This window comes from Scyliorhinus torazame, chromosome 9 (assembly GCF_047496885.1).
Source record: "Scyliorhinus torazame isolate Kashiwa2021f chromosome 9, sScyTor2.1, whole genome shotgun sequence".
In the NCBI taxonomy this organism is placed as follows: domain Eukaryota; kingdom Metazoa; phylum Chordata; class Chondrichthyes; order Carcharhiniformes; family Scyliorhinidae; genus Scyliorhinus; species Scyliorhinus torazame.
Window position 1 is genome coordinate 213,345,404 of NC_092715.1, and position 23,996 is coordinate 213,369,399.

General features: G+C 48.8%; 1 protein-coding gene across 1 annotated transcript; it reads left to right on the plus strand.

Annotated features, from left to right (window-relative positions):
* The first annotated feature begins 12,279 nt into the window (after positions 1-12,279).
* Positions 12,280-23,650, plus strand: LOC140429723 (bone morphogenetic protein 2). Its single transcript, XM_072517055.1, has 4 exons — positions 12,280-12,625; positions 20,390-20,978; positions 23,056-23,151; positions 23,241-23,650. The coding sequence occupies exons 1-4, from the start codon at positions 12,334-12,336 to the stop codon at positions 23,356-23,358; spliced, it is 1,095 nt and encodes a 364-aa protein (XP_072373156.1). The 5' UTR covers positions 12,280-12,333; the 3' UTR covers positions 23,359-23,650.
* Positions 23,651-23,996: the final 346 nt, after the last annotated feature.

A 23,996-nucleotide genomic window follows, 5' to 3' on the forward strand; every position in this document is an offset into this window, starting at 1 on the left:
CCCCAACTATGCGGACAAGGCCCATCCACTGATCCAATCCACAGCTTTTCCCCTGTCGATAGAGGCCTGCCAGGCCTTCAGCCGCATCAAAGCAGACATTGCAAAGGCCACGATGCACGCCATCGACGAGTCCCTCCCCTTCCAGTTCGAGAGCGACGCGTCTGACGTAGTTCTGGCGGCCACCCTCAACCAAGCGAGCAGTCCCGTGGCCTTCTTCTCACGTACCCTCCATGTTCCCGAAATCCGCCACGCCTCAGTCGAAAAGGAGGCCCAGGCCATAGTAGAAGCTGTGCCACATTGGAGGCATTACCTGGCCAGCAGGAGATTCACTCTCCTCACTGACCAACGGTCGGTTGCTTTCATGTTCTATAATGCACAGCGGGGCAAGATAAAAAACGATAAGATCTTGTGGTGGGGGATCGAACTCTCCACCTACAACTACGAGATCTTGTATTGTCCCGGGAAGCTAAACGAGCCTTCTGATGCCCTGTCCCTCAGCACATGTGCCAACGTACAAGTGGACCGCCTCTGAGCCCTCTACGAGGACCTCTGCCACCCGGAGGGTCACTCGCTTATTCCACTTTATCAAGACCCGCAACCTGCCCTACTCCATCGAGGAGGTCAGGACAGCCACCAGGGACTGCCAAATCTGCACGGAGTGCAAACCGCACTTCTACCGGCCAGAGAAAACGCACCTGATAAAGGCTACCCGTCCTTTTGAACGCCTCAGCATGGACTTCAAAGGCCCCCTCCCCTCCACCGACCGCAGCACGTACTTACTGAACATGATTAACGAGTACTCCTGGTTCCCATTCACCATCCCCTGCCCTGACATGACCGTAACCACCGTCATCAAGGCCCTCCGTAGCATCTTTGCACTGTTCGGGTTCCTCGCTTACATACATTGTGATAGGGGGTCCTCCTTTATGAGCGACGAACTGCATCAATTCCTGCTCAGCAAGGGCATTGCCTCGAGCAGGACGACCAGTTACAATCCCGAAAACACATGCGGGCGCACAAGTCGGACCCGTTGGTCGAGAGGGTCCATCTTCTCCATGCTAACCCCAGTACACCTACGTGGCATACCCCGACGGCCAACAAGATACGGTCTCCCTACGAGACCTGGCGCCCGCCGGAGCCCCACACACACCCCAGCCACCAGTCCCACCCTCCCTCCCACCAGTGCACCTTACAGGAGGATTGGTCCTTTTGCCGGCCCCGTCGAGGCACCCCCACCCACCGACGCACCCCGCAGATGCTCCCTCCCCAAGTCAGCCGTTTTTCCCACCAGCACCGTCTAGGGGTGTCGAAGCTGCCACAGAGATCGAGGCCACGCCCCCGGAGTTACAGACGCCCGAGCCTCCACCAAAGTCACCACCGAAGCTTTGACGATTACAGAGGATGACCAGGGCCCCCGATCGACTGATTGCCTCAAGTGTACAGTTAATTATGAATCATAAATTGTAAATAGTAAATAGAATTGTAAATAGTTACAAAACGCTATACGGAGGTATTACGGTACCTCCATAACTATAATTTCTACCACATTACCATGTTGTAATATCAGGCCACCACCCCCGCCGGACTCTTTTTTAACAGGGGGTGAATGTGGTAGTCTGTGTAGAGGTATTACGGTACCTGGTAATGCTGGAACACCATTGGTAGATATTGTATGTTTCCTATTGGTCAAACTGTATGGTAGCTCCGCCCTGCAAGGCGGGGTATAAGAGCCCGTCGCTGGCTTTTAAAGCAGACCAAGGCAGGTCAGCAGCACAGTTCGATTCCCGTAACAGCCTCCCCGAACAGGCGCCGGAATGTGGCGACTAGGGGCTGTTCACAGTAACTTCATTTGAAGCCTACTTGTGACAATAAGCGATTTTCATTTCATTTCATTCTGTACCTGAGCTGCTGGGGGAAACATCTAGCTGATTAAAGCCTTCAGTTGGACTACAACCTCGCTTTAGTGGTCATTGATCATACATCAACTGCTCACTGCAATTCCCAAACATGCCGCTTTCAAAGATAATTAGGGATGGGCAATGAATGCTGACCTCGCCTTTGTAGCCCACATCTTATGGGCAGCACGGTAGCACAGTGGTTAGCACAATTGTTTCACAGCTCCAGGGTCCCAGGTTCGATTCCCGGCTTGGGTCACTGTCTGTGCGGAGTCTGCACATTCTACCGTGTCTGTGTGGGTTTGAGTAGGGTGCTCTTTCCAAGGGATGGTGCAGACTAAATGGGCCGAATGGCCTCCTTCTGCACTGTAAAATCTATGAAATCTATCTATGAATAAAGAAGAAAAAAAAACAGAACAGTCCAGATCCAAATACATAAAAATTGGGTATTAATATTATAGATGATGAGCCCCCTCCTTATTTCCAAACAAGGAGTTCATTAGTGGCCTCAAGGGAAATATCAAGGGGTAGGAGCTATGAAGTCAGGAACCAAATGTGCCCAGACCGTCCATGGCCCCCGCTGGTTTTAGCAGAAAGAAGGAGCCAGAGTTATCCCAGCCAAAATGGTGGGAGGAAAACTGAAGTTGGTATGGTCGTAGCTGCTCAATTTCCACCCCTTTACTACTGATATTATGGAGGAAAATCCAGTCCAAAATATATTGCACATTATTTTAGTCATAAAAATGAACACAAGGAGTTGGATAAAAATAAATAAATATTCACCAAGGCTAACCATACGAATATCATACCTAAACACATTGTTGGGGGGTATTTCTTTCTTGTGCTGATACTGTAAAATAGGTTCATCAGATTAGCCACCCATTCTGTGGCTCAGTGGGAGCATTTTTTCCCCCAGAGTCAGAAGGGCATGTGTTCAAACTCCAGGTACTTGAAAAACTGAAAATGCTCGAGAAACTCAGCAGGTCAGGCAGTATCTATGGAGAAAGAGAAAGAATTAATGGGTAGAATTTCTTCAACTTAGTCCCTGCCGAAACAGTGGGAATTGCTGAACTCTCCAGTGAGTTTTGTCATTGATCATGAACTGAGGTGACAAGGAAGTCAGTGGCAGGAGTGTTCTCCCGTCAACCTGGGGACAGTGCACCTCAGAAGATCCAGGACCTCAGGAGAGCAGAAACGTAAGCGGCATAATACTTTCCAGTGCCAAGGTGCAGACTCTGAGTGTCCCAGCATTCCCCTGCACAACGCTCTCAGACCAACTCACCTTGTACCTCCACTTGGTCCTGTCTCTCCAGGCACCTCCTCACATCCCCATCTGAGCTGTCAATATATACATTCAGACATCCCATTGTCCACAGGTATCCATGCCTCATGGTCACCCTCCAGAATTGTTGTTCTTCCCTGCTACCCGCACAAGCCACTGCAAACGCTCCTGACTCTCTACGTTCCCTCCTTGGAAAAGAGAGCGTTCAATTTCAGGGAGAGACAAAGATTTGGGAGATGACCCTCCAGTGACAGGCACCTAGTTGGCCACTGGCACTGACTGCCCCCTTGGTCCACGAGGATGGAAATCTTGGTCCAGGTGGCTGCAGATGAAGACATGAGCCTCCTGATACCAGTGGTGCTCAGACATGTGAAGAGAACTGATCCTCTAGCTGTAGACCCTGTGTTGGAAGTTTGTCTCCTTGGAGATCAATGACCATCCCCTCTGTCCTATGAAGTGGCTGAGGAAAAGGCAGATGGCTGTGGTGATATGCATCACTGTAAATACACAAGGGGTTAATGTAGATACACAAGGACTAAATAAACACTAGAGGGAGCACCAGAGACATCATGACACACAGACATTCAACCAATAGGTCAGTAAGATAGGACACGACCAATGGGCAGTCAAGACACCCAGAGGTAACACTACCACAAGGGGGCTACCCATATAAAAGGACAGGGCAAACATGCTCTTCCTCTTTCCACAGGCGACACTCGGGGACACAGGGGCAGATCGGAAACATCACACCCACCGCATGGATCAGAGCAGACTGGTTAGTTAGACTGAGTTACTATAGCAAGATTAGTAGAGTCAAACTGAAGGAGGAGAATTGTTAACTGTTCAATAAATGTGTTAAACCTGTCTCCAAGTCTGAACCTTCATTTGTCAGAGCATACATCAAGGAAGCAGCTTATGCTACATGAAGAAGCATAACACAACATGGTTCCAGGAGTGCCCTGTTGAATCTATATAGTTCAACTCAACAACAGCATGACTACCAGCAACTACCCAGGCAAGATGTTCGAGATTCCGGTTCCTCAGTGGCTCAGGTGCCACGGCAATCTCAGTGCCACGCTCCCGTGAACAACAAAAAGACTATGACAGTCGACCCAGATTATTTGAGCCACCAGGAGAAGACTCTGACAGTCTACCCAGCTCAACTAACCAACAAGAAGACACTGAATGTCTACCCACTGTATGTGCGACAAGTGACAAAGGCTTCACAATTCCCATACAAGATGTGCAACATGACAGCGAGACTGACAGTTCTCCGCTAGTATGCACAGAGGCACTCGACGATCAAAGTGAGGTTACTAGTGACTCCAGTGACACCACGTTAATTCAAACCTCATCCACTCGAGCCTCTCCACAAGAAAAAGCATTCCTGAACGTTTTGACTCCGGACGGGGAGCATCAAGACACCTCAGATGATTCAAGTGAACCTGAAATGACTCGGACGGGGAGTGTCAAGAAACCAAAGCTGATTCAGGTGAGCCAGAAAAGAATCCAGACGGGGAGCATCGACAAGCCAATGATGATTCAAGTGAACCGGATATGACTCCAGACGGGGAGCACCGAGGAATCAAGACGGCTCGCTCAATGAAACAGCAGATGCCACAAAGGACACTGACACAAGTAACTTTGTGAAGGACTCGACTTTTCCACTCGGCGTGGTCATTGGGCGCAAAAAACACAACAACAAAACCTACAAAAACGACAACAATAAGAAGGGTACCAAAGGCACCAACATCAATAACAAGCATGACAAAAACAACAACACGGGAACAACGACTGATACGACATGGTACAACTCTGCAAATGCAGGACAATGTAACAGCACAGCTCCTAACACTAGCAAGATACAGGCATACCATGGCATGACAGCAAATCTCACCGATTCAAGTTTGCTCCACTACAAACAAGCAAACCAGCTTTCAAGGCAGATGACATACTGCATCGCTACCACAAGCATAGAAAAAAAAAGAGTCCAAATCAGACAACAAAGTGATTTGACCACTTCTTGGTTCCTTAAGCACAGGGACACTGACGGCGTTCACAGGGACATGCCACCATCAACCTCACCACTTCACCAACAAAACAAGAAAGCCACTCGACCATATTAATTCATGAACTTTGGACTCATACATATTATTTGGTATTGTGTCATCATCACTGTCATCATGACTTGTACATGTCATCACTTATCTACCTATTTTGTTCAATCTTCTTCAACACTACAGAAAATATGTAACATGAAAAAAGGGGGAATGTGGTGATATGCATCACTGTAAATACACAAGGGGTTAATGTAGATACACTACGACTAAATAAACGCTAAAGGGAGCACCAGAGACATCATGACACACAGACATTGAACCAATAGGTCAGTAACATAGGACACAACCAATGGGCAGTCAAGACACACAGAGGTGACACTACCACAAGGGGGCTACCCATATAAAAGGACAGGGCACACAAGCTCTTCTTCTTTCCACAGGCGACACTCAGAGACACAGGGGCAGATCACGGAAACATCACACCCACTGCATGGAATAGAGCAAACTGGTTAATTAGATTGAGTTACTATAGCAAGATTAGCAGGAGAGTCGGACTCAAGTAGGAGAATTGTTAACTGTTCAATAAATGTGTTCAATCTATCTCCAAGTCTGAACCTTCCTTTGTCAGAGCAGATATCAAGGAAGCAGCTTATGCTACATGAAAAAGCATAACACAACAATGGCGTAGGTGTTTCTTCTGCTGGTGGTGAAGGTGGTATTGACTTTGTTGCTCTTGCTGCAGAAGTACAAGATTGAATGACTCCCATGCAATGTTGACGAGTGCCAGCAGGAAGTGCAGCTGAACGTGCGTGAAGTGCAAGACAGATGAAGTCACATCCGAGAAATTGGCAACCACCTGTCAAGCACTGACACAGAATCATAGGCCTGAGTTTTTTGCCTGACAGCCGAGCTCACATGGCGGACCCAGAAGCAGACGCACAACACACTTCCGGCGATGACCAGCCCCAGAACGCAGTTTCACACTCGCTGGTCAATTAACAGGCATCCGCCATGCAACGCACGCTGGGTAAGGCAGGGTGCTGCCATGGGAGGGTGGGTACCAAGGGAAGGGCGGGTGCAGGCTAGCACTTCTAATGGGCTCTCTCAATGGGACAGGCACTGCAGAGCTGGCTGGGCGAGCTGCAGACCTATAAACATAAATTCCGATGGAAAAACTCTGAACTGTATCTAGGCAGGATACACAAACACAAACCTCAGTCCCTAGACACATTCTGTAATTTTATTTCAGCCCTGACATGTCATCGCACCCTGGGTCCAGATTGAACATAGAACAGTACAGCACAGTACAGGCCCTTCAGCCCACGATGTTGTGCTGACCATTTATCCTAATCTAAGATCAACCTAACCTACACCCCTTCAATTTACTGCTGTCCATGCACCTGTCCAAGAGTCGCTTAAATATCCCTAATGACTCTGCCTCCACCACCTCTGCTGGTAGTGCATTCGCCACACCCACCACTCTCTGTGTAAAGAACCTACCTCTGACATCTCCCCTAAACCTCCTCCAATCACCTTAAAATTATGTCCCCTTGTGACAGCCATTTCCACCCTGGGGAAAAGTCTCTGGCTATCCACTCTACCATGCTTCTCATCACCTTGTACAGCTCTATCAAGCCACCTCTCTGCCTTCTTCGCTCCAGTGAGAAAAGCCCTAGCTCCCTCAACCTTTCTTCATAAGACATGCCCCCCAGTCCAGGCAGCATCCTGGTAAATCTCCTCTGTACCCTCTCCAAGGCATTCACATCCTTCCTATAATGAGGCGACCAGAACTGGTCACAATATGCCAAGTGTGGTCTAACTAGAGTTTTATAAAGCTGCAGCAAAACCTCGCGGCTCTTAAACTCAATCCCCCTGTTAATGAAAGCCAACACACCATACACCTTCTTAACAACCCTGTCAACCTGGGTGGCAACTTTGAGGGATCTATGTATGTGGACCCCAAGATCCCTCTGATCCTCCACACTTCTAAGAATCCTGCCTTAACCCTGTATTCAGCATTCAAATTCGACCTTCCAAAATGAATTACTTCACATTTATCAAGGTTGAACTCCATCTACCACTTCTCAGCCCAGCTCTGCATCCTGTCAATGTTCTGTTGTAACCTGCAACAACGGCAGCACGGTAGCATTGTGGATAGCACAATTGCTTCACAGCTCCAGGGTCCCAGGTTCGATTCCGGTTTGGGTCACTGTCTGTTGCGGAGTCTGCACATCCTCCCCGTGTGTGCGTGGGTTTCCTCCGGGTGCTCCGGTTTCCTCCCACAGTCCAAAGATGTGCAGGTTAGGTGGATTGGGCATGATAAATTGCCCTTAGTGTCCAAAATTGCCCTTAGTGTTGGGTGGGGTTACTGGGTTATGGGGATAGGGTGGAGGTGTCGACCTTGGGTGGGGTGCTCTTTCCAAGAGCCGGTGCAGACTCGATGGGCCGAATGGCCTACTTCTGCACTGTAAATTCTATGAAACTATGAAAACTCTCAACACTATCTACAACTCCCCCAACCTCCGTGTCATCGGCAAACTTACTAACCCACCCTTCAACTTCCTCATCCAAGTCATTTATAAAAACCACAAAGAGCAGAGGTCCCAGAACAGATCCTTGCGGGACACCACTGGTCACCGACCTCCAGGCAGAATACCTTCTGTCCACTGCCACTCGCTGTCTTCTTTCGGCCAGCCAATTCTGTATCCAGACAGACAAATTTCCCTGTATCCCATGCCCCTAACTTTCTGAATGAGCCTACCATGGCGAACCTTATCAAATGCCTTACTGAAATCCATATACACCACATCCACTGCCCTACCTCCATCAATGTGTCTCGTCACATCCTCAAAGGATTCAATGAGGCTTGTGAGGCATGACCTGCCCCTCACAAAGCCAGGCTGACTATCTTTAATCAAACTATGTTTTTCTAAATAATCATAAATACTATCTCTCAGAATCCTTTCCAATATTTTGCTCACCACAGATGGAAGACTGATGGGTCTGTAATTCCCAGGGATTTCCCTATTCCCTTTCTTGAACAGGGCAACAACATTCGCCTCCCTCCAATCATCTGGTACTACTCCAGTGGAGAGTGAGAACGCAAAGATCATCACCAACGGTGCAGCAATCTCCTCCCTCGCTTCCCGTAGTAACCTTGGGAATATCCTGCCAGGCCCAGGGGACTTAACTATCCTGATGCTTTTCAAAATTTCCAGCACATCCTCCTTCTTAATATCAACCTGTTCGAGTCTATTAACCTGGTTCACATGTTCTCATGGGCAACAAGGTCCCTCTCTCTCGTGAATACTGAAGCAAAGTATTCATTTGGGGCCTCCCCCATCTCCTCAGACTCTAGGCACAAGTTCCCTCCCCTATCCCTGATCGGCCCTACTCTCACTCTGATCATTCTCTTATTTCTCACATAAGTGTAGTATGCCTTGGGGTTTTCCCTAATCCTTCCTGCCAGGGCTTTTTCATGCCCCCTTCTAGCTCTCCTCAGTCCATTTTTGAGTTCCTTCCTGGCTACCTTGTAACCCTCTAGAGCCGAGTCAGATCGTTGATTACGTAAGCTTCCTTCTTCCTCTTGACTAGAAGCTCCACTTCTCTTGTCATCCAAGGCTCCTTCACCTTACCATTCCTTCCTTGTCTCAGTGGGACAAAACTATTTAGCACTCGCAGCAAGTGCTCCTTAAACAATCCCCACAATACTGTTGTGCATTTCCCCAAGAACAATTGTTCCCACTTTATGCTCCTCAGCTCCTGTCTAATAGCAGTATAATTTCCCCTCCCCCAAATAAATACTTTCCCATACTGTGTGTTCCTATCCCTTTCCATGACTATGGTAAAGGTCAAGGAGTTGTGGTCACTGTCACCGAAATGTTCTCCCACCGAGACATCTGACACCTGGCCTGGTTCGTTGCCGAGCACCAAGTCCAATATGGCCTCCCCCCTAGTCGGCCTATCTGCCTATTGAGTCAGGAATCCTTCCTGTACACACCTGACAAAATCTGCTCCATCCAAACCATTTGCACTAATGAGGTTCCAGTCAATATGAGGGAAGTTGAAGTCACCCATGGCAACAACTCTGTTACTTCTGCACTTTTCCAAGATCTGCCGCCCAATCTGTTCCTCTATCTCTCTGCTGCTATTGGTGGGTCTATAGAAAACTCTGAATAAAGTGACTGCTCCTTTCTTGTTTCGGACTTCCACCCATACTGACTCAGTAGACAAACCCTCCTCAACTACCTCCTTTTCTGCAGCTGTGGTGCACTCCCTAATTGACACTGCCACTCCCACTCCTCTTTTACCTCCCTCCCTATTTTTCTGAAAACATCTAAACCCCGGAACATCTAACAACCATTCCTGCCCCTGTGAAATCCATGTCTCCGTAATGGCCACAACATAGTAGTTCCAAGTACTGGTCCATGCTCTAAGTTCATCTCCCTTATTCCTGACACTCCTTGCATTGAAACAGACACACTTTAACCCATTCCATTGAGTGCAACTTTGCCCTATGAACTGTCTATCCTTCCTCACAGACTTGCTGCATACTATTTCTGCTTGTTCAACAGCTACCCTATCCTCTGATCCATAGCTCTGGATCCCATCCCACTGCCAAACTAGTTTGAACCCTCCCGAAGAGCTCTAGCAAACTTCCCACGCAGGATATTGGTGCCCCTCCAGTTTAGGTGCAATCTGTCCTTCATATACAGGTCCCACCTTCCCCAGAAGATATCCCAATGATCCACACATCTGAAGCCTTGCCTCCTGCACCAGCCCTGTAGCCACGTGTTTAGCTGCACTCGCTCTCTGTTGCCTCTCTTGCACATGGCACCGGTTGCAATCCTGGGATCACTACTCTGCTTGTCCTGCTCTTTAGCTTCCTACCTAACCTGACCGGGCAGCACGGTAGCATTGTGGATAGCACAATTGCTTCACAGCTCCAAGGTCCCAGGTTCGATTCCGGCTTCGGTCACTGTCTGTGCGGAGTCTGCACACCCTCCCCGTGTGTGCGTGGGTTTCCTCCGTGTGTTCCGGTTTCTTCCCACAGTCCAAAGATGTGCAGGTTAGGTGGATTGGCCATGATAAATTGCCCATAGTGTCCAAAATTGCCCTTCGTGCTGGGTGGGGTTACTGGGTTATGGGTGGTGTGGACCTTGGGTAGGGTGCTCTTTCCAAGAGCCGGTGCAGAATCGATGGGCCGAATGGCCTCCTTCTGCACTGTAAATTCTATGTAAATTCTAACTCCCTAAAATCACATTTTCCATCCTCATCCCTTTTCTTAGCTATGTTATTGGTGCCTATGTGCACCAGACTTCTGGTTGCTCCCCCTCCCCCTTAGGAATCCTGTAGACTCGATCGGAGACATCCCTGACCCTGGCACCCGGGAGGCAACATACCATCCGGCTCGCGACCACAGAATCTTCAATCCATTCCCCTAACCATTGAGTCTCCTATCACTATTGCTTTTCTATTCTCCCCCCTTCCCTTCTGAGCCACAGAACCAGACTCAGTGCCAGAGACCTGGCCGCTAGGGCCTTCCCCCGGTAGGTTATCCTCCCCCCAACAGCATCCGAAATGGTATACTTGTTTTGAAGGGGAACGGCCACGAGGGATCCCTGCACTGTCTGCCCATTCATTTTCCTTCCCCTGACTGTAACCCAGCTACTCTTGTCCTGTACCTTGGGTGTGGTTACCTCGCTGCAACTCTTCTCTATCACCCCCTCTGCCTCCCGGATGACCCGAAGTCCATCCAGCTCCAATTCCCTAACGCGGTCTCTGAGGAGCTGGAGTTGGATGCACTTCCCGCAGATGTCGTCAGCGGGACACCGGTGGTATCTCTCACCACCCACATCCTACAGGAGGAGCATGCAACTGCCCTAGCCTCCATCCCCTCTGATCTTACAGAATGTCGCTGCCCTGTGGAGGGCCTTGACAGGGAATGTCCAGCCAAGGCCGCACTTACCTCACTTCCTGCACTGATGAGCTGAGCTCCATTTTTAAGTACCGCCCCCTCTTGTCCCCCCTCCCCCCGCCCCCTCCCTCCCAATGCCCCAACTTACAAATTAGAGGGTCCTCAAGCCCCCCCCTCATTCGACCTCATAATGGCAAAACCCGACACAGGCAATCTGGCACCCTGGCAGCGACAGCCTGGCATCCTGACAGTGCCCCTGCTAGTCAGACAGTGTCACCCTGGCAGTGCCAAGGTGCCAGGCTGTGTTGGGGGGGTGGTCCAGAGATCCAGGCACCATTTAAAAATGGTGCGCCGATCTCTTACTGCACCCACGAGCTGAACTCGTTAGTGCAGAAAATGAGCGTAAGAGCGGCCTCGGTGGGGCATTCCTCACCGAGGCCCAAAAATGAAGCAGAGTCCCATTTAATAGCGGAAGCAGGAACAGGGTACACCCATCTAAATGCTCCCAAAACAGGACTCTTTCATTTCCATTAAATCGCACGCTTGGGTGATTATTGGTCTGGATTTCGCCCAAAAAGCCAGCAGGAAATACCCCGCCAAACACGCCCAAAAGGACACTTGAGAAATTTCTTGATTGAATTCCGCCAAGAATCTTACACCATTCAGTCCATCAGGCCTGTGCCGGCTCTTTGGAAGAGTTCGCCAATTTTTCCTACTCCCCCGTTCTTTCCACATAACCCTGGAAGTCACCCCAGATTGGCCGCCTTTGACAGACATCTCGAACCGACTCACCTAACTGTATTCAACCAGAATATTCAACAAAGAAAAATAATATTGAAAAAGAAACAAAGCAGGAATTGAACTGGAAAGGTTTTGGAGTGCTAATTGGTCACCCACCAGTAAACCTTTAAAGTGTCCATTTCTATTTCTATGTTTAACTGCACTCCAAACACATATGTCTCTGTCCCCAGAGGGTTCACTGCAGATTTCCTGTAGTTTCTTAATGCTACTAATGAGTTTAAAAACCTGCCAACTGTTTCAAGAATTTGCAATTAATTACACCAGTTTCCTGGCTGGAGTTGTTGTTACTTCTCCCCCACCACTCCCACCCCATCCCCATTCCTGCAGGCTCATACTCAGGGCACACACAGCAATCAGCCAAGGGTGCGCCGGGGAAAAATGAGTTTAAGAAACAAACTGGGGATGGGACCGTTCAGCTTTTTTTCTAGATCTTTGTTGCTCGTCTGTTTCTTGGCATCAGGGATGAATGGCAACGCAGTCAGTAATCAGATACAGCAACCGTTCAGCAAGGCCATTTTGGAGATGTTACATATAAACACACTTACGTTTCCACGGCGTACAAAGCTTCACCCTTACATGAGACTGATCTATCAGCAACTTAGCTCCTCGGAGACCAAGGATTCAGCTGCCACTGAGGGAACTCTGGTCCAAAGCTTCCGGAGTATCAAAGGTACAATGTATTATGAATTAATTCTGTAGACAGCTTGCACGTCTCAATTCAAAACTACTTTAGTCAAACTTACTTACAGCATTAAATTCTCACTTTGCCTTGTTATACTGCGAACGATCGAGCACGGGTCCAGTTACATCCACACACGGAGGGAAGGAAGGAAAAGTTGGAGATTATGAAGTTGTTTATTTTGAATTACTGGATTTTTTTTTAAAGCATAAAACAATGACTGAATGATCAGGAGCACAATATATTAAAAACATCCGATGGCATCCACACTAAGTGGAACATTGAAACCTTTCTTGAAAATGGCAAAGGGGTCTCGTTTATGTTGCACAACAGACAAAATAGTTCATTACCAATCCCAACATTGTCTACTACTGAACACTGACTTGAAGACTCAAAAGGTTCTGATAAACCTGACATATACTACTTAGGGATTCAGTTTGATGTCACATCCAAACGGTGTCACCTCCAACAGTGTAACATTCCCTCCCCACTGCACCAAACAGCATTGAATCTGTGATTTTAAAAAATTCGTTCATGGGATTTGAGTATCACTGGCAAAGCCAGCATGTGTGGCCCATCTCTAATTGCCCTTGAACTGCGTGGCTTGCTCGGCCATTTCAGAGGACATATAAGAGTCACCCATATTGCTGTGGGTAGGAAGTTACATGTAGGCCAGACTAGGTAAATCATAGAATCCCTACAGTGCAGAAGGAGGTCATTTGGCCGATCGAGTCTGCACTGACCCTTCGAAAGAGCACCCTACCTAGGTCCAATCCCCCACCCTATCTCTGTAACCCCACCCAACCATTGGACACTAAGGGGCAATCTGGCATAGCCAATCCACTTAGCCTGCACAAGACAACAGATTTCCTTTCCTAAAGGACATTAGTGAACCGGGTGGGTTTTTACAACAATCAATGATAGTTGTCATTGTCGTATTAAATGGCAGAGCAGGCTAGAGACCGAATATTCGTAGGTTCTCCTTTGCTGAATTATAAAATCTTCCCAATCTTCAATATTATAAGCCTCTTCCTTTAATCTAATATTTAACTCATGTGAGCCACAGTTGAGCAACTTTTCCTGTGTTTTTGTGTTGAAATCAATGATAGTTGCCATGGTCACTACAACTAGTTTTATATTCCAGATTTAAATTCCATCAGCTGCCTTGGTGGGATTTGAACTGCTGTCCCCAGAGCATTAGCCTAGGCCCTACATTACTATCCCAGTGACATTACCATTACCCCACCATCTCCCCTTCCTAAAGCCTCTAGATACCCATGACCTTGTGACTCTGAGGTGAGAGTGCTACAACTGAGTAACTTGAAACATGAAAAACAAACATATCAGGGGGACATTTTCCCAATGCGATGGCCCTGTCCATGGATCTTAATGGCATAGCGAGATACCGGGGAGGCACAGTGGAACAGTGGTTAGCACTGCTGCTTCACAGCACCAGTGACCCAGGTTAATTTGCAACCACAGGTGACTGCGTGGAGTTTGCACGTTCTCCCCGTGTCTGCATGGGTTTCCTCCGGGTCCCCCAGTTTCCTCCTTCCGTCCAAAGCTGTGCAGGTTAGGTGGATTAGCCATGCTAAATTGCCCCTTCGTGTGTCCAAAGGTTACTGGGGGTTACATGATAGGGCGAGGCAATGGGCCTAGGGAACGTGCTCTTGCAGAGGGTCGATGCAGACTCAATGGGCTGAATGGCCTCCTTCAGCATTGTAATGATTCTATGATTCTGTGAAGTGGAGAAGTATTGGCTAGCTGTAAGAAGACAGAGGGTGGTGGTTGATGGGAAGTGTTCAGCCTGGAGTTCAGTTACTAGTGGTGTACCACAAGGATCTGTTTTGGGGCCACTGCTGTTTGTTATTTTCATAAATGACCAAGAGGAGGGCGTAGAAGGATGGGTTAGTAAATTTGCGGATGACACTAAAGTCGGTGGAGTTGAGACAGTGCGGAAGGATGTTGCAGGTTACAGAGGGACATAGATAAGCTGCAGAGCTGGGCTGAGAAGTGGCAAATGGAGTTTAATGCAGAAAAGTGTGAGGTGATTCATTTTGGAAGGAGTAACAGGAATACAGAGTACTGGGCTAATGGTAAGATTCTTGGTAGTGTGGATAAGCAGAGAGATCTCGGTGTCCATGTACATAGATCCCTGAAAGTTGCCACCCAGGTTGATAGGGTTGTTAAGAAGGTGTAAGGTGTGTTAGCTTTTATTGGTAGGGGGATTGAGTTTCGGAGCCATGAGGTCATGTTGCAGCTGTACAAAACTCTGGTGCAGCTACATTTGGAGTTTTGCATGCAGTTCTGGTCGCTGCATTATAGGAAGGATGTGGAAGCATTGGAAAGGGTGCAGAGGAGATTTACCAGGATGTTGCCTAGTATGGAGGGAAGATCTTATGAGGAAAGGCTGAGGGACTTGATGCTGTTTTCGTCAGAGAGAAGAAGATTAAGAGGTGAGTTAATAGAGGCATAGAAGATTATCAGAGGATTAGATAGGGTGGACAGTGAGAGCCTTTTTCCTTGCATGGTGATGGCTAGCACGAGGGGCCATAGCTTTAAATTGAGGGGGGATAGATATAGGACAGATGTCAGAGGTAGGTTCTTCACTCAGAGAGTAGTAAGGGCGTGGAATGCCCTGGCTGCAACAGTAGTGGACTCGCCAACATTGATGCACGATCAATTACTATTAAAACGAGGTAGTAACATAACTGAAGGCTTTAATAGACTAGAACTGTTCCCCAGCAGCTTTGGTACAGAATGTGGGCTGCTGGGACGGCACCGGTTCTTATACCCCGCCTGTTAGGGCGGAGCTACATACAAAACAGCCAATGGTAAACTCCTAGGTTTAACCAATGGTCTTCAGCCTCTTGGGTACTGCAATACCTGATAATACCACATTCACCCCCTGTTAGAAAAGAGTCCGGCGGGGATGGTGGCCAGTGGTTACAATTGCATTTCACATGGTATGATCAGATATGGAGGTACCGTGATACCTCCTTACAGGATTGTAGAGAATATTTACAATGGTGGAAGATATATACATTCAGTGTTTATTTACAGTTACAGATCGGTTATACTGAAGCAATCAGTCGGTCGGGTGGCCTGGTCGTCCTCCTGGATCGTCTGAGCCCCGGTGGTGATTCCGGTGGGGGTCCGGGCGTCTGCGACTCCAGGAGCGTGGCTTCGGCCTCCATGGCAGCTTCGTCACCCCTAGACGGCGCTGGTGGGGCAAACGGTTGACAAGACAGAGGGGCGCCTGTAGCGGGCATCGGTGGGTGGGAGGGCCTAGGCAGGGGCGGCGGGAGGACTGACCCTCCTGTGAGGTGCTGCGGAGGGGGGGTTGGGGGTGGTGGTTCGGGTGCGCGTGGGATTCCGTCGGGCGCCAGGTCCCGTAGGGAGACTGTATCTTGCCGGCCTTCAGGGAACGCCACGTAGGCGTACTGGGGGTTAGCATGCAGCAGGTGGACCCTCTCGACCAACGGGTCCGACTTGTGCGCCCGCACGTGTTTTCGGAGCAGGATGGGTCCGGGTGTTGCTAGCCAAGTCGGGAGCGAGGTCCCGGAGGAGGACTTCCTGGGGAAAACAAGGAGACGTTCATGAGGTGTCTGGTTGGTAGTTGTACAGAGCAGCGACCGAATGGCGTGGAGGGCCTCCGGGAGGACTTCTTGCCAGTGGGAGACGGGGAGTGTCCTGGACCATAGGGCCAGTAGGACGGTCTTCCAGACCGTTCCATTCTCCCTCTCTACCTGCCCATTTCCCTGGGTGTTGTAACTGGTCGTCCTGCTTGAGGCAATGCCCTTGTTGAGCAGGAATTGACGCAGTTCGTCACTCATAAAGGAGGACCCCCTATCACTGTGTATGTACGCGGGGAAACCGAACAGTGTAAAGATACTCTGGAGGGCCTTGATGATGGTGGTTGCGGTCATGTATGGGCAGGGGATGGCGAATGGGAACCGGGAGTACTCGTCAATCACGTTCAGGAAGTACGTGTTGCGGTCGGTGGAGGGGAGGGGGCCTTTGAAGTCCATGCTGAGGCGTTCAAAGGGACGGGAAGCCTTTATCAGATGCGCCCTCTCTGGCCGGTAGAAGTGCGATTTGCACTCCGAGCAGATTTGGCAGTCCCTGGTGGCTGTCCTGACCTCCTCGATGGAGTAGGGCAGGTTGCGGGTCTTAATAAAGTGAAAAAAGCGAGTGACCCCCGGGTGGCAGAGGTCCTCGTGGAGGGCTCGGAGGCGGTCCACTTGTGCGGTGGCACATGTGCCGCGGGGCAGGGCACCAGGAGGCTTGTTTAGCTTCCTGGGACGATACAAGATCTCGTAATTGTAGGTGGAGAGTCCGATCCTCCACCGCAAGATCTTGTCGTTTTGTTATCTTGCCTCGCTGTGCATTATCAAACATGAACGCCACCGACCAAAGGTCAGTGAGGAGAGTGAATCTCCTGCCGGCCAGGTAATGCCTCCAATGTCGCACAGCTTCTCCTATGGCTTGTGCCTCTTTTTCGACCGAGGAATGGCGAATTTCGGAAGCATGAAGGGTACGGGAGAAGAAGGCCACGGGTCTGCCCGCTTGGTTGAGGGTGGAGGCCAGAGCTACATCAGACGCGTCGCTCTCGACCTGGAAGGGGAGGGACTCATCGATGGCGCGCATCATGGCCTTTGCAATGTCTGCTTTGATGCGGCTGAAGGACTGGGGACCTCCATCAACAGGGGGAAGGTTGTGGACTGGATTAGTGGACGGGCTTTGTCTGCGTAGTTAGGGACCCACTGGGCGTAATAACTGAAAAACCCGAGGCAGCGCTTCAGGGCCTTGGGGCAGTGGGGGAGGGGGAACTCCATGAGGGGGCGCATGCGTTCAGGGTTGGGGTCTATAACTCCATTTCGCACTACGTAGCCGAGAATGGCTAGACGGTCAGTGCTAAATACGCATTTATCCTTATTATACGTTAAGTTAAGGATTTTAGCGGTCTGGAGAAATTTTCGGAGGTTAGTGTCGTGGTCCTGCTGGTCATGGCCGCAGATGGTGACATTATCGAGATACGGAAACGCCGCGCGCAAGCCGTACCGGTCAACCATTCGGTCCATCTCACGTTGGAAGACCGAAACCCCGTTAGTGACACCAAAGGGAACACTTAAAAAATGATAGAGCCGCCCATCTGCTTTGAAGGGAGTGTGTTTGCGGTCACTAGTACGGAGGGGTAGTTGTAGGTAGGCGGACTTGAGATCCACCGTGGAGAAGACCTTATATTGCGCAATCCTGTTTACCAGGTCGGATATGCGGGGGAGAGGGTACGCATCCAGCTGCGTAAACCTGTTGATGGTCTGACTGTAGTCAATGACCATCCTATGTTTCTCCCCGGTCTTTACCACCACTACTTGAGCTCTCCAGGGACTGTTGCTAGCTTCAATGACCCCTTCCCTCAGTAGCCTTTGGACCTCTGACCTGATGAAGGTCCGGTCCTGGGCACTGTACCATCTGCTCCTGGTGACGACGGGTTTGCAATCCGGGGTGAGGTTCGCAAACAGGGAAGGCGGGTCGACCTTAAGGGCCGCAAGGCCGCAGACAGTAAGGAGGGGTATAGGGCCGCCGAATTTGAAAGTCAGGCTTTGCAAATTACATTGGAAATCCAACCCCAGGAGTGTAGCTGCGCAGAGGTGCGGCAGGACATAGAGGCGGAAATTGTTGAATTTCCTGCCTTGGACCGCGAGGTTTGCTAGGCAGAACCCCTTTATCTCCATCGAGTGTGAACCGGAGGCCAGGGAGATTCTTTGGTTAACAGGGTGGGTAACAAGTGAACAGCGCCTTACCGTGTTGGGGTGTATAAAGCTTTCCGTGCTCCCAGAGTCGATCAGGCAGGACGTCTCCTGGCCGTTGATGAAGACCGTCGTCGTTGCTGTTGAGAGTATCCAAGGTCGATTTTGGTCCAGAGTCACCGAGGCCAGATGAAGTAGTTGTGGGTTTTGATAGGGCAGCGTGTAGTCGCCCATGCTGGGGTCCTGGGGCCCCATCCAAGATGGCGTCTCCCATGGGTCACACATGGTGGTCGGGGATGGACAAAATGGCGGCGCCCATCCGTCCAGCGTGGTGTCTGAGGAACAAGATGGCCACGTCCGTGGGTCGCCCTTGGCCCTAGGATAGGGGGGTGGCGGTGAGTGCTGGCTGCCTGGGGCCCGAAGAGAAGATTGCTGCGGCGGTCCAGAGACACCGCTGGAGATGCGGCCACCGCTCGTGCCTGGCAGACCCCCACAAAATGGTCCTTCTTGCCGCACCCTTTGCAGGTGGAGGTGCGGGCCCGGCAGCGCTGGCGGGGGTGCTTCGCCTGCCCGCAGAAGAAACAGCAAGGCCCGACGGAGATAGCGGGCCATCTTACAGCGCAGGCCTGCGGGGACACGGGGAAAGTCTGTGGGGCCGCCGCTGCGGGATGCCAGGCTGCCCAGGGGGCCGCCGCGCGATCGGGCACGTAGGATTGCGCGTTTCTGGAGGCAACGTCCATGGACCCTGCCAGGGCCCATGCCTCTCTAAGTCCCAGGGTGTCTTTTTCTAAGAGCCGCTGGCGGATCTCTGAGGAGCTCATTCCTGCTACGAAGGCATCCCGGATTAGGAGTTCCATGTGCTTGTCCCCCGAAACTTACGGGCAGCCACAGTTTCTTCCCAGCACCAGTAGCGCGGGGTAGAACTCCTCCAACGATTCCCCGAGGCTTTGCCGTCTTGTTGTAAGCAGGTGACGTGCGTAGACCTGATTTACAGGGCGGATATAATGTCCTTTTAACAGTTCGATCGCTGCATCGAAGTCCTCCGCCTCCTCGATGAGGGTGTAGATCCCAGGGCTTACCCTTGAGTGCAGGAGATCCAGTTTCTGCTCCCCTGAGGGTGTGCCTCCGACCATCTCGAGGTAGCCTTTAAAGCACGCCAGCCAGTGCTTGAAGATCGCCGCCGAGTTCTCCGCATGGGGGCTGAGTTGCAGACACTCCGGCTTGATTCGGAGATCCATCCTTTCAGCTTAAGTAGTAGTCTATTAAATTGATGCACGATCAATTACTATTAAAACGAGGTAGTAACATAACTGAAGGCTTTAATAGACTATAACTGTTCCCCAGCAGCTTCGGTACAGAATGAGGGCTGCTGGGATGGCACCGGTTCTTATACCCTGCCTGTCAGGGCGGAGCTACAACAGCCAATGGTAAACTCCTAGGTTTAACCAATGGTCTTCAGCCTCTCGGGTACTGCAATACCTGATAATACCACACATTAAGGGCATTTAAATGGTCATTGGATAAACATATGGATGATAATGGAATAGTGTAGATAGGCTTTAGATTGGTTTCACAGGTCGGCGCAACATCGAGGGCCGAAGTGCCTGTACTGCACTGTAATGTTCTATTATTCTATAGCTGAAGAGGTTACAATGGAAATGAGAATAAATAGTAATCTAATAAAGCAATCCAAATTCGGGTAAAGTAGTACTGAAGAGAATGAAATATTTGATCAAGATACAAGGATACTTCAATCTTGTTAATTTAATCCATATTTGACTTTGTTTCACCTTTTCACAATAATCTCTTGATTTACCTGAAATTTCTGCCAGTTAATTCAACTACAAACATTCTGCTGTTAACACGATGACAGCAACTGTAATGCATTGAAACATTCGAACAGCATGGATATGGAAATGCAGGAAAAGTAATGTTTTCACAAAGGAATCAAATACACCTCATGCTGATAAATTTCAATTGTTTTCGTTCACATTTACTTTAGTTCCCGAATACGACAATCCAGGATGGATATGGTTTAATATATCCAAGCTCAAGCCCTCCATGTTGGCAGCAGAACTGGTGCTACTGCGGAGAACTCTCCACCCAAAGTCGCTGACGGTCAACGTGACAATACATAATATTGGTTTGGAAGGGAACAACCTCAGCATTAGCGATCCACTGGACAAGAAGGTTTTGAATCTGAGTGAGTTGCCATCCTCTGGCTATGACACGTTTAACGTTTCCACTATCCTGAGGCAGTGGTCAGTGGATGCAATAGGATTTCAGTTCCAATTTACCGACGACAGTGGGAGTCTGGTATTGCACGACGCTCTGACTCAGAGCCTCTACTGCCTCGACACCAACTCCCAGGATGAACCACTGCTTGTGGCCCATCGCTTGACACTGTCCGTGGAAAATCCACGCAGCAGCAGGAACAGCCGGAGGAGCTCCAGGGAACAGAGGTGGAATCCTTCACCCAGCAGGGATATTTCCGAAGAGTGTAGCTTGCACCCACAGTACTTGAACTTACAGTCTTTGAAGTTAAGTGACTGGATCTTGGAACCACAGGGTTTCTACGCTAACGTCTGCAGGTAAGTCCTAAACCAGTACTGACTCCAGTATGATCCAAGTTGACTCTTTTGTGGAGGGAAACGGACCAATTCTTTGCTGTTTCGTATTTTAAATTTTTCTTTACAAACCTTCCCGCTTTCCAACCTCCATTCCCGTTCATCATCCATCACTTTGGAAAATACAAAATATCATGGCGTGAGGCACTCCTCACACTCTGCATCATAAAGCACAGAATGAATACCACCCAGTGTTCATGTGTCGGCCTTCTTGAAAGGGCTTTCAGGCTTAACTTGCTCCCCTGTTCTTTCACCACCGCTCTGTATTTTATCTTTTCAAATTCCTTTTCAAGTATTTACCAAGTTCCCTTTTGAAATTTACAGAAACTTAGAAGAAAACTTCAAAAACATTAGGTAGTAAGCCTCCAAAACGCCCTTTCTGGCTTCCCTGCTTAATACTGAACTTCAATGATGGAGCCTTTCACCAGTCTCCCATGAAGTGCCTCTCCTTGAGGTGATCTTTACTGCTGGCCACCACCAAATGATCAGTGAGGGATGTGTGACCCCTGCATGAGACTCCCATTCATTCACAGGCCATCATTTACCATTTGTTATGTATGGATGCAGTAGCCAAAACTCAGGCTCAGTGAGGACAAGGAAAACGTTGTCATACTCTTCGGATAGACTACTTCTGGGTTTTAGTTTTGCAACAATCGAGCAGGTGCAGTAATGGTCAAAATAAAACCTTGGCAGAAGACCAATCATACACCAACTCAAGGAAGAAAAGTAATAACTTGCATTTCAAAAGCATCTTGACAGCCTCAGGACATCCCCACACACTTTATAATTATTGAAGGACGTTTGGGGTTGGATTTTCAAATTGGGGTCGGGAACCCATTGCCCAGGCCCTGAACCTGTGCCCGAGCTGTCACAATGCTATTTTTGAACATAAATTGCCTGATTGACCTGGGGTGAGTTCAGTGGTTGTCAGTGCCTCCAGAAGACGAGAGCTGCTTGCATGGTACCAGTGGTAAAAGCAAGCAACAGACATGTTGGGGGTTGCCATTGCTGTGCCAACTAGAGCAGATGGCCAAGAGATCGAATGCAGTGTGGAAAATGGCTTTTGCCGGCACTAGTTGATCTCATACATTTCAATAAATGCAAACTACAACGAAACGTACTTGGGTCTGCATGAACAGCTGTGCACAAGACGGTTTCAGCTTGCACCAAACAAAATTGAAAATTGTCCATGGTCCCTTAATGAGCGTTTTAATGAGTCAAAGGGGGCATTTAAGGGCAGCCATTATGTTTCCCATTCCCTCCATCGCATAGTCCCTTTGAAAAACCAAAACTTTCAAGGAGGCATTCAGATGCCAACGTGATTTCTGCAACTGTGAATTTGAATTCCTGCTTGCACTGGGCCCCGAACCAGTGGATCGTTGAAAATTCAGCCCTTGTAGAGCGGTCACTATGCTAATGTAAGGAATAAAAGCACTCCCAACAGGAATAATAGGTCCTACAAACAGCAAGGTCCTATAAACATGGACTGCAGCGGTTCAATAGGTGGTTCAATACCTTCTCAAGGGCAATGAGTGATGGGCAATATAAAAGCTGGTCTAGCCAGCGATGCCCACATCTCAAGAAATAATTTTTTTTTTTAAATTAAAAAAAACCCAGATGATCTGTTTTAGTGATGAACACTCAGAAATAAATGTCCTTTGAAATTGTAAGATGGAATCTTTTCCATCCATCTGAGGTTAGTTGTGGCCATGGTTCGATGTGCCATCCAAAACCACACCATTCTGACAATGCAGCACTCCCGCAGTCCTGCACCGCATAGCCTCAATGTTGTGCTTAAGTCTCTGAGGTGAGGTTTGGCCCCAGAACCTTCTGACTTGGAGACGAGATTGCTATGACTGAGGCACAGCCAACACTGAAAAACACAGGACACACATCAAAATCCAACTTTAGTGCAGCTTGAGTTAAGGAAATCTGCATAATCGGTGTACATCTTCAAAGACGATCTACTTTAATGACCCTGACATATATGGCAGAATGATTTGATTTGTAAATGAATCGACATTTGGTATTTCTCCCCCAGAGGTCATTGTTTCAGTTCAATCTCTGACGAGGATAAAACGGTGACAAGAAATCCAGCACAGGGAGCAGTGAAGCAAAACGTAACCGCATCTCAAAGGTAAGGAAACTGCTCAAATTTTGTCTTGCTCCGTTTTCAATTTTTAAAAATTCGCAGGCCATTAATTTGTCCCATTTCTTTTCACATAGGTGGTACTGTATTCCACAGGAATATTCTTCAGTCAGTGTCATGCACGCAACAGAGTTTGGAGATATTTTTATTGAGAGTTTGAAAGACATGTGTGTTGAGAGTTGTGGATGCATTTAAATTTTTCTCAGAATGAAACAGTGATTGCCTAATTTTCCCTACATTACTCAAACTGTATATTTGTGTATTCCAGACAAGAATTATAGCACAAGAGAAACTACTGGATTCCCTTATATAACAGATAATGTTCTTTGCCAGGCTCGTTGCCTCCATTCTTAATGTTTTAGTAAGTGTTTAGCATAATACTCACACTATTTATATTTCACCTTTATTAATTGAGTAATTAACCATCCTAATGAGAATCAACTGAATAAATTGGTCCTGTACCACTTCAATGAAACTGAAAACAAAATGTTTGAATGGTGATAATTCCATAAATTTACTGTTTTGAAGGTTCTATTTTGGGCTGCTTTTTATACTCCACTGTTGGCAGGTTTTAAGGTTAGGGGTGGGGGGTAGAGGTAGCACATAAAATCCAATGGCTGGCCTTCTCGTCATCCAACTGCCCACCCCAAAGTTTAGATGGGGGGGGTGTGAAAGCAAAGCACCTGACTTACTTTAACCGCAGCATTTGGAGGCCTATGCCATGTGGTAAGCCTAGCAACTTTAGCTGTGCTGGTTGGTTGCGAGCAACGGTGGGGGTTAGTTGGGGAATGCCTCCTTTGGGGGCTTTCGGTCCTCTTCGGAGATAACCCCAT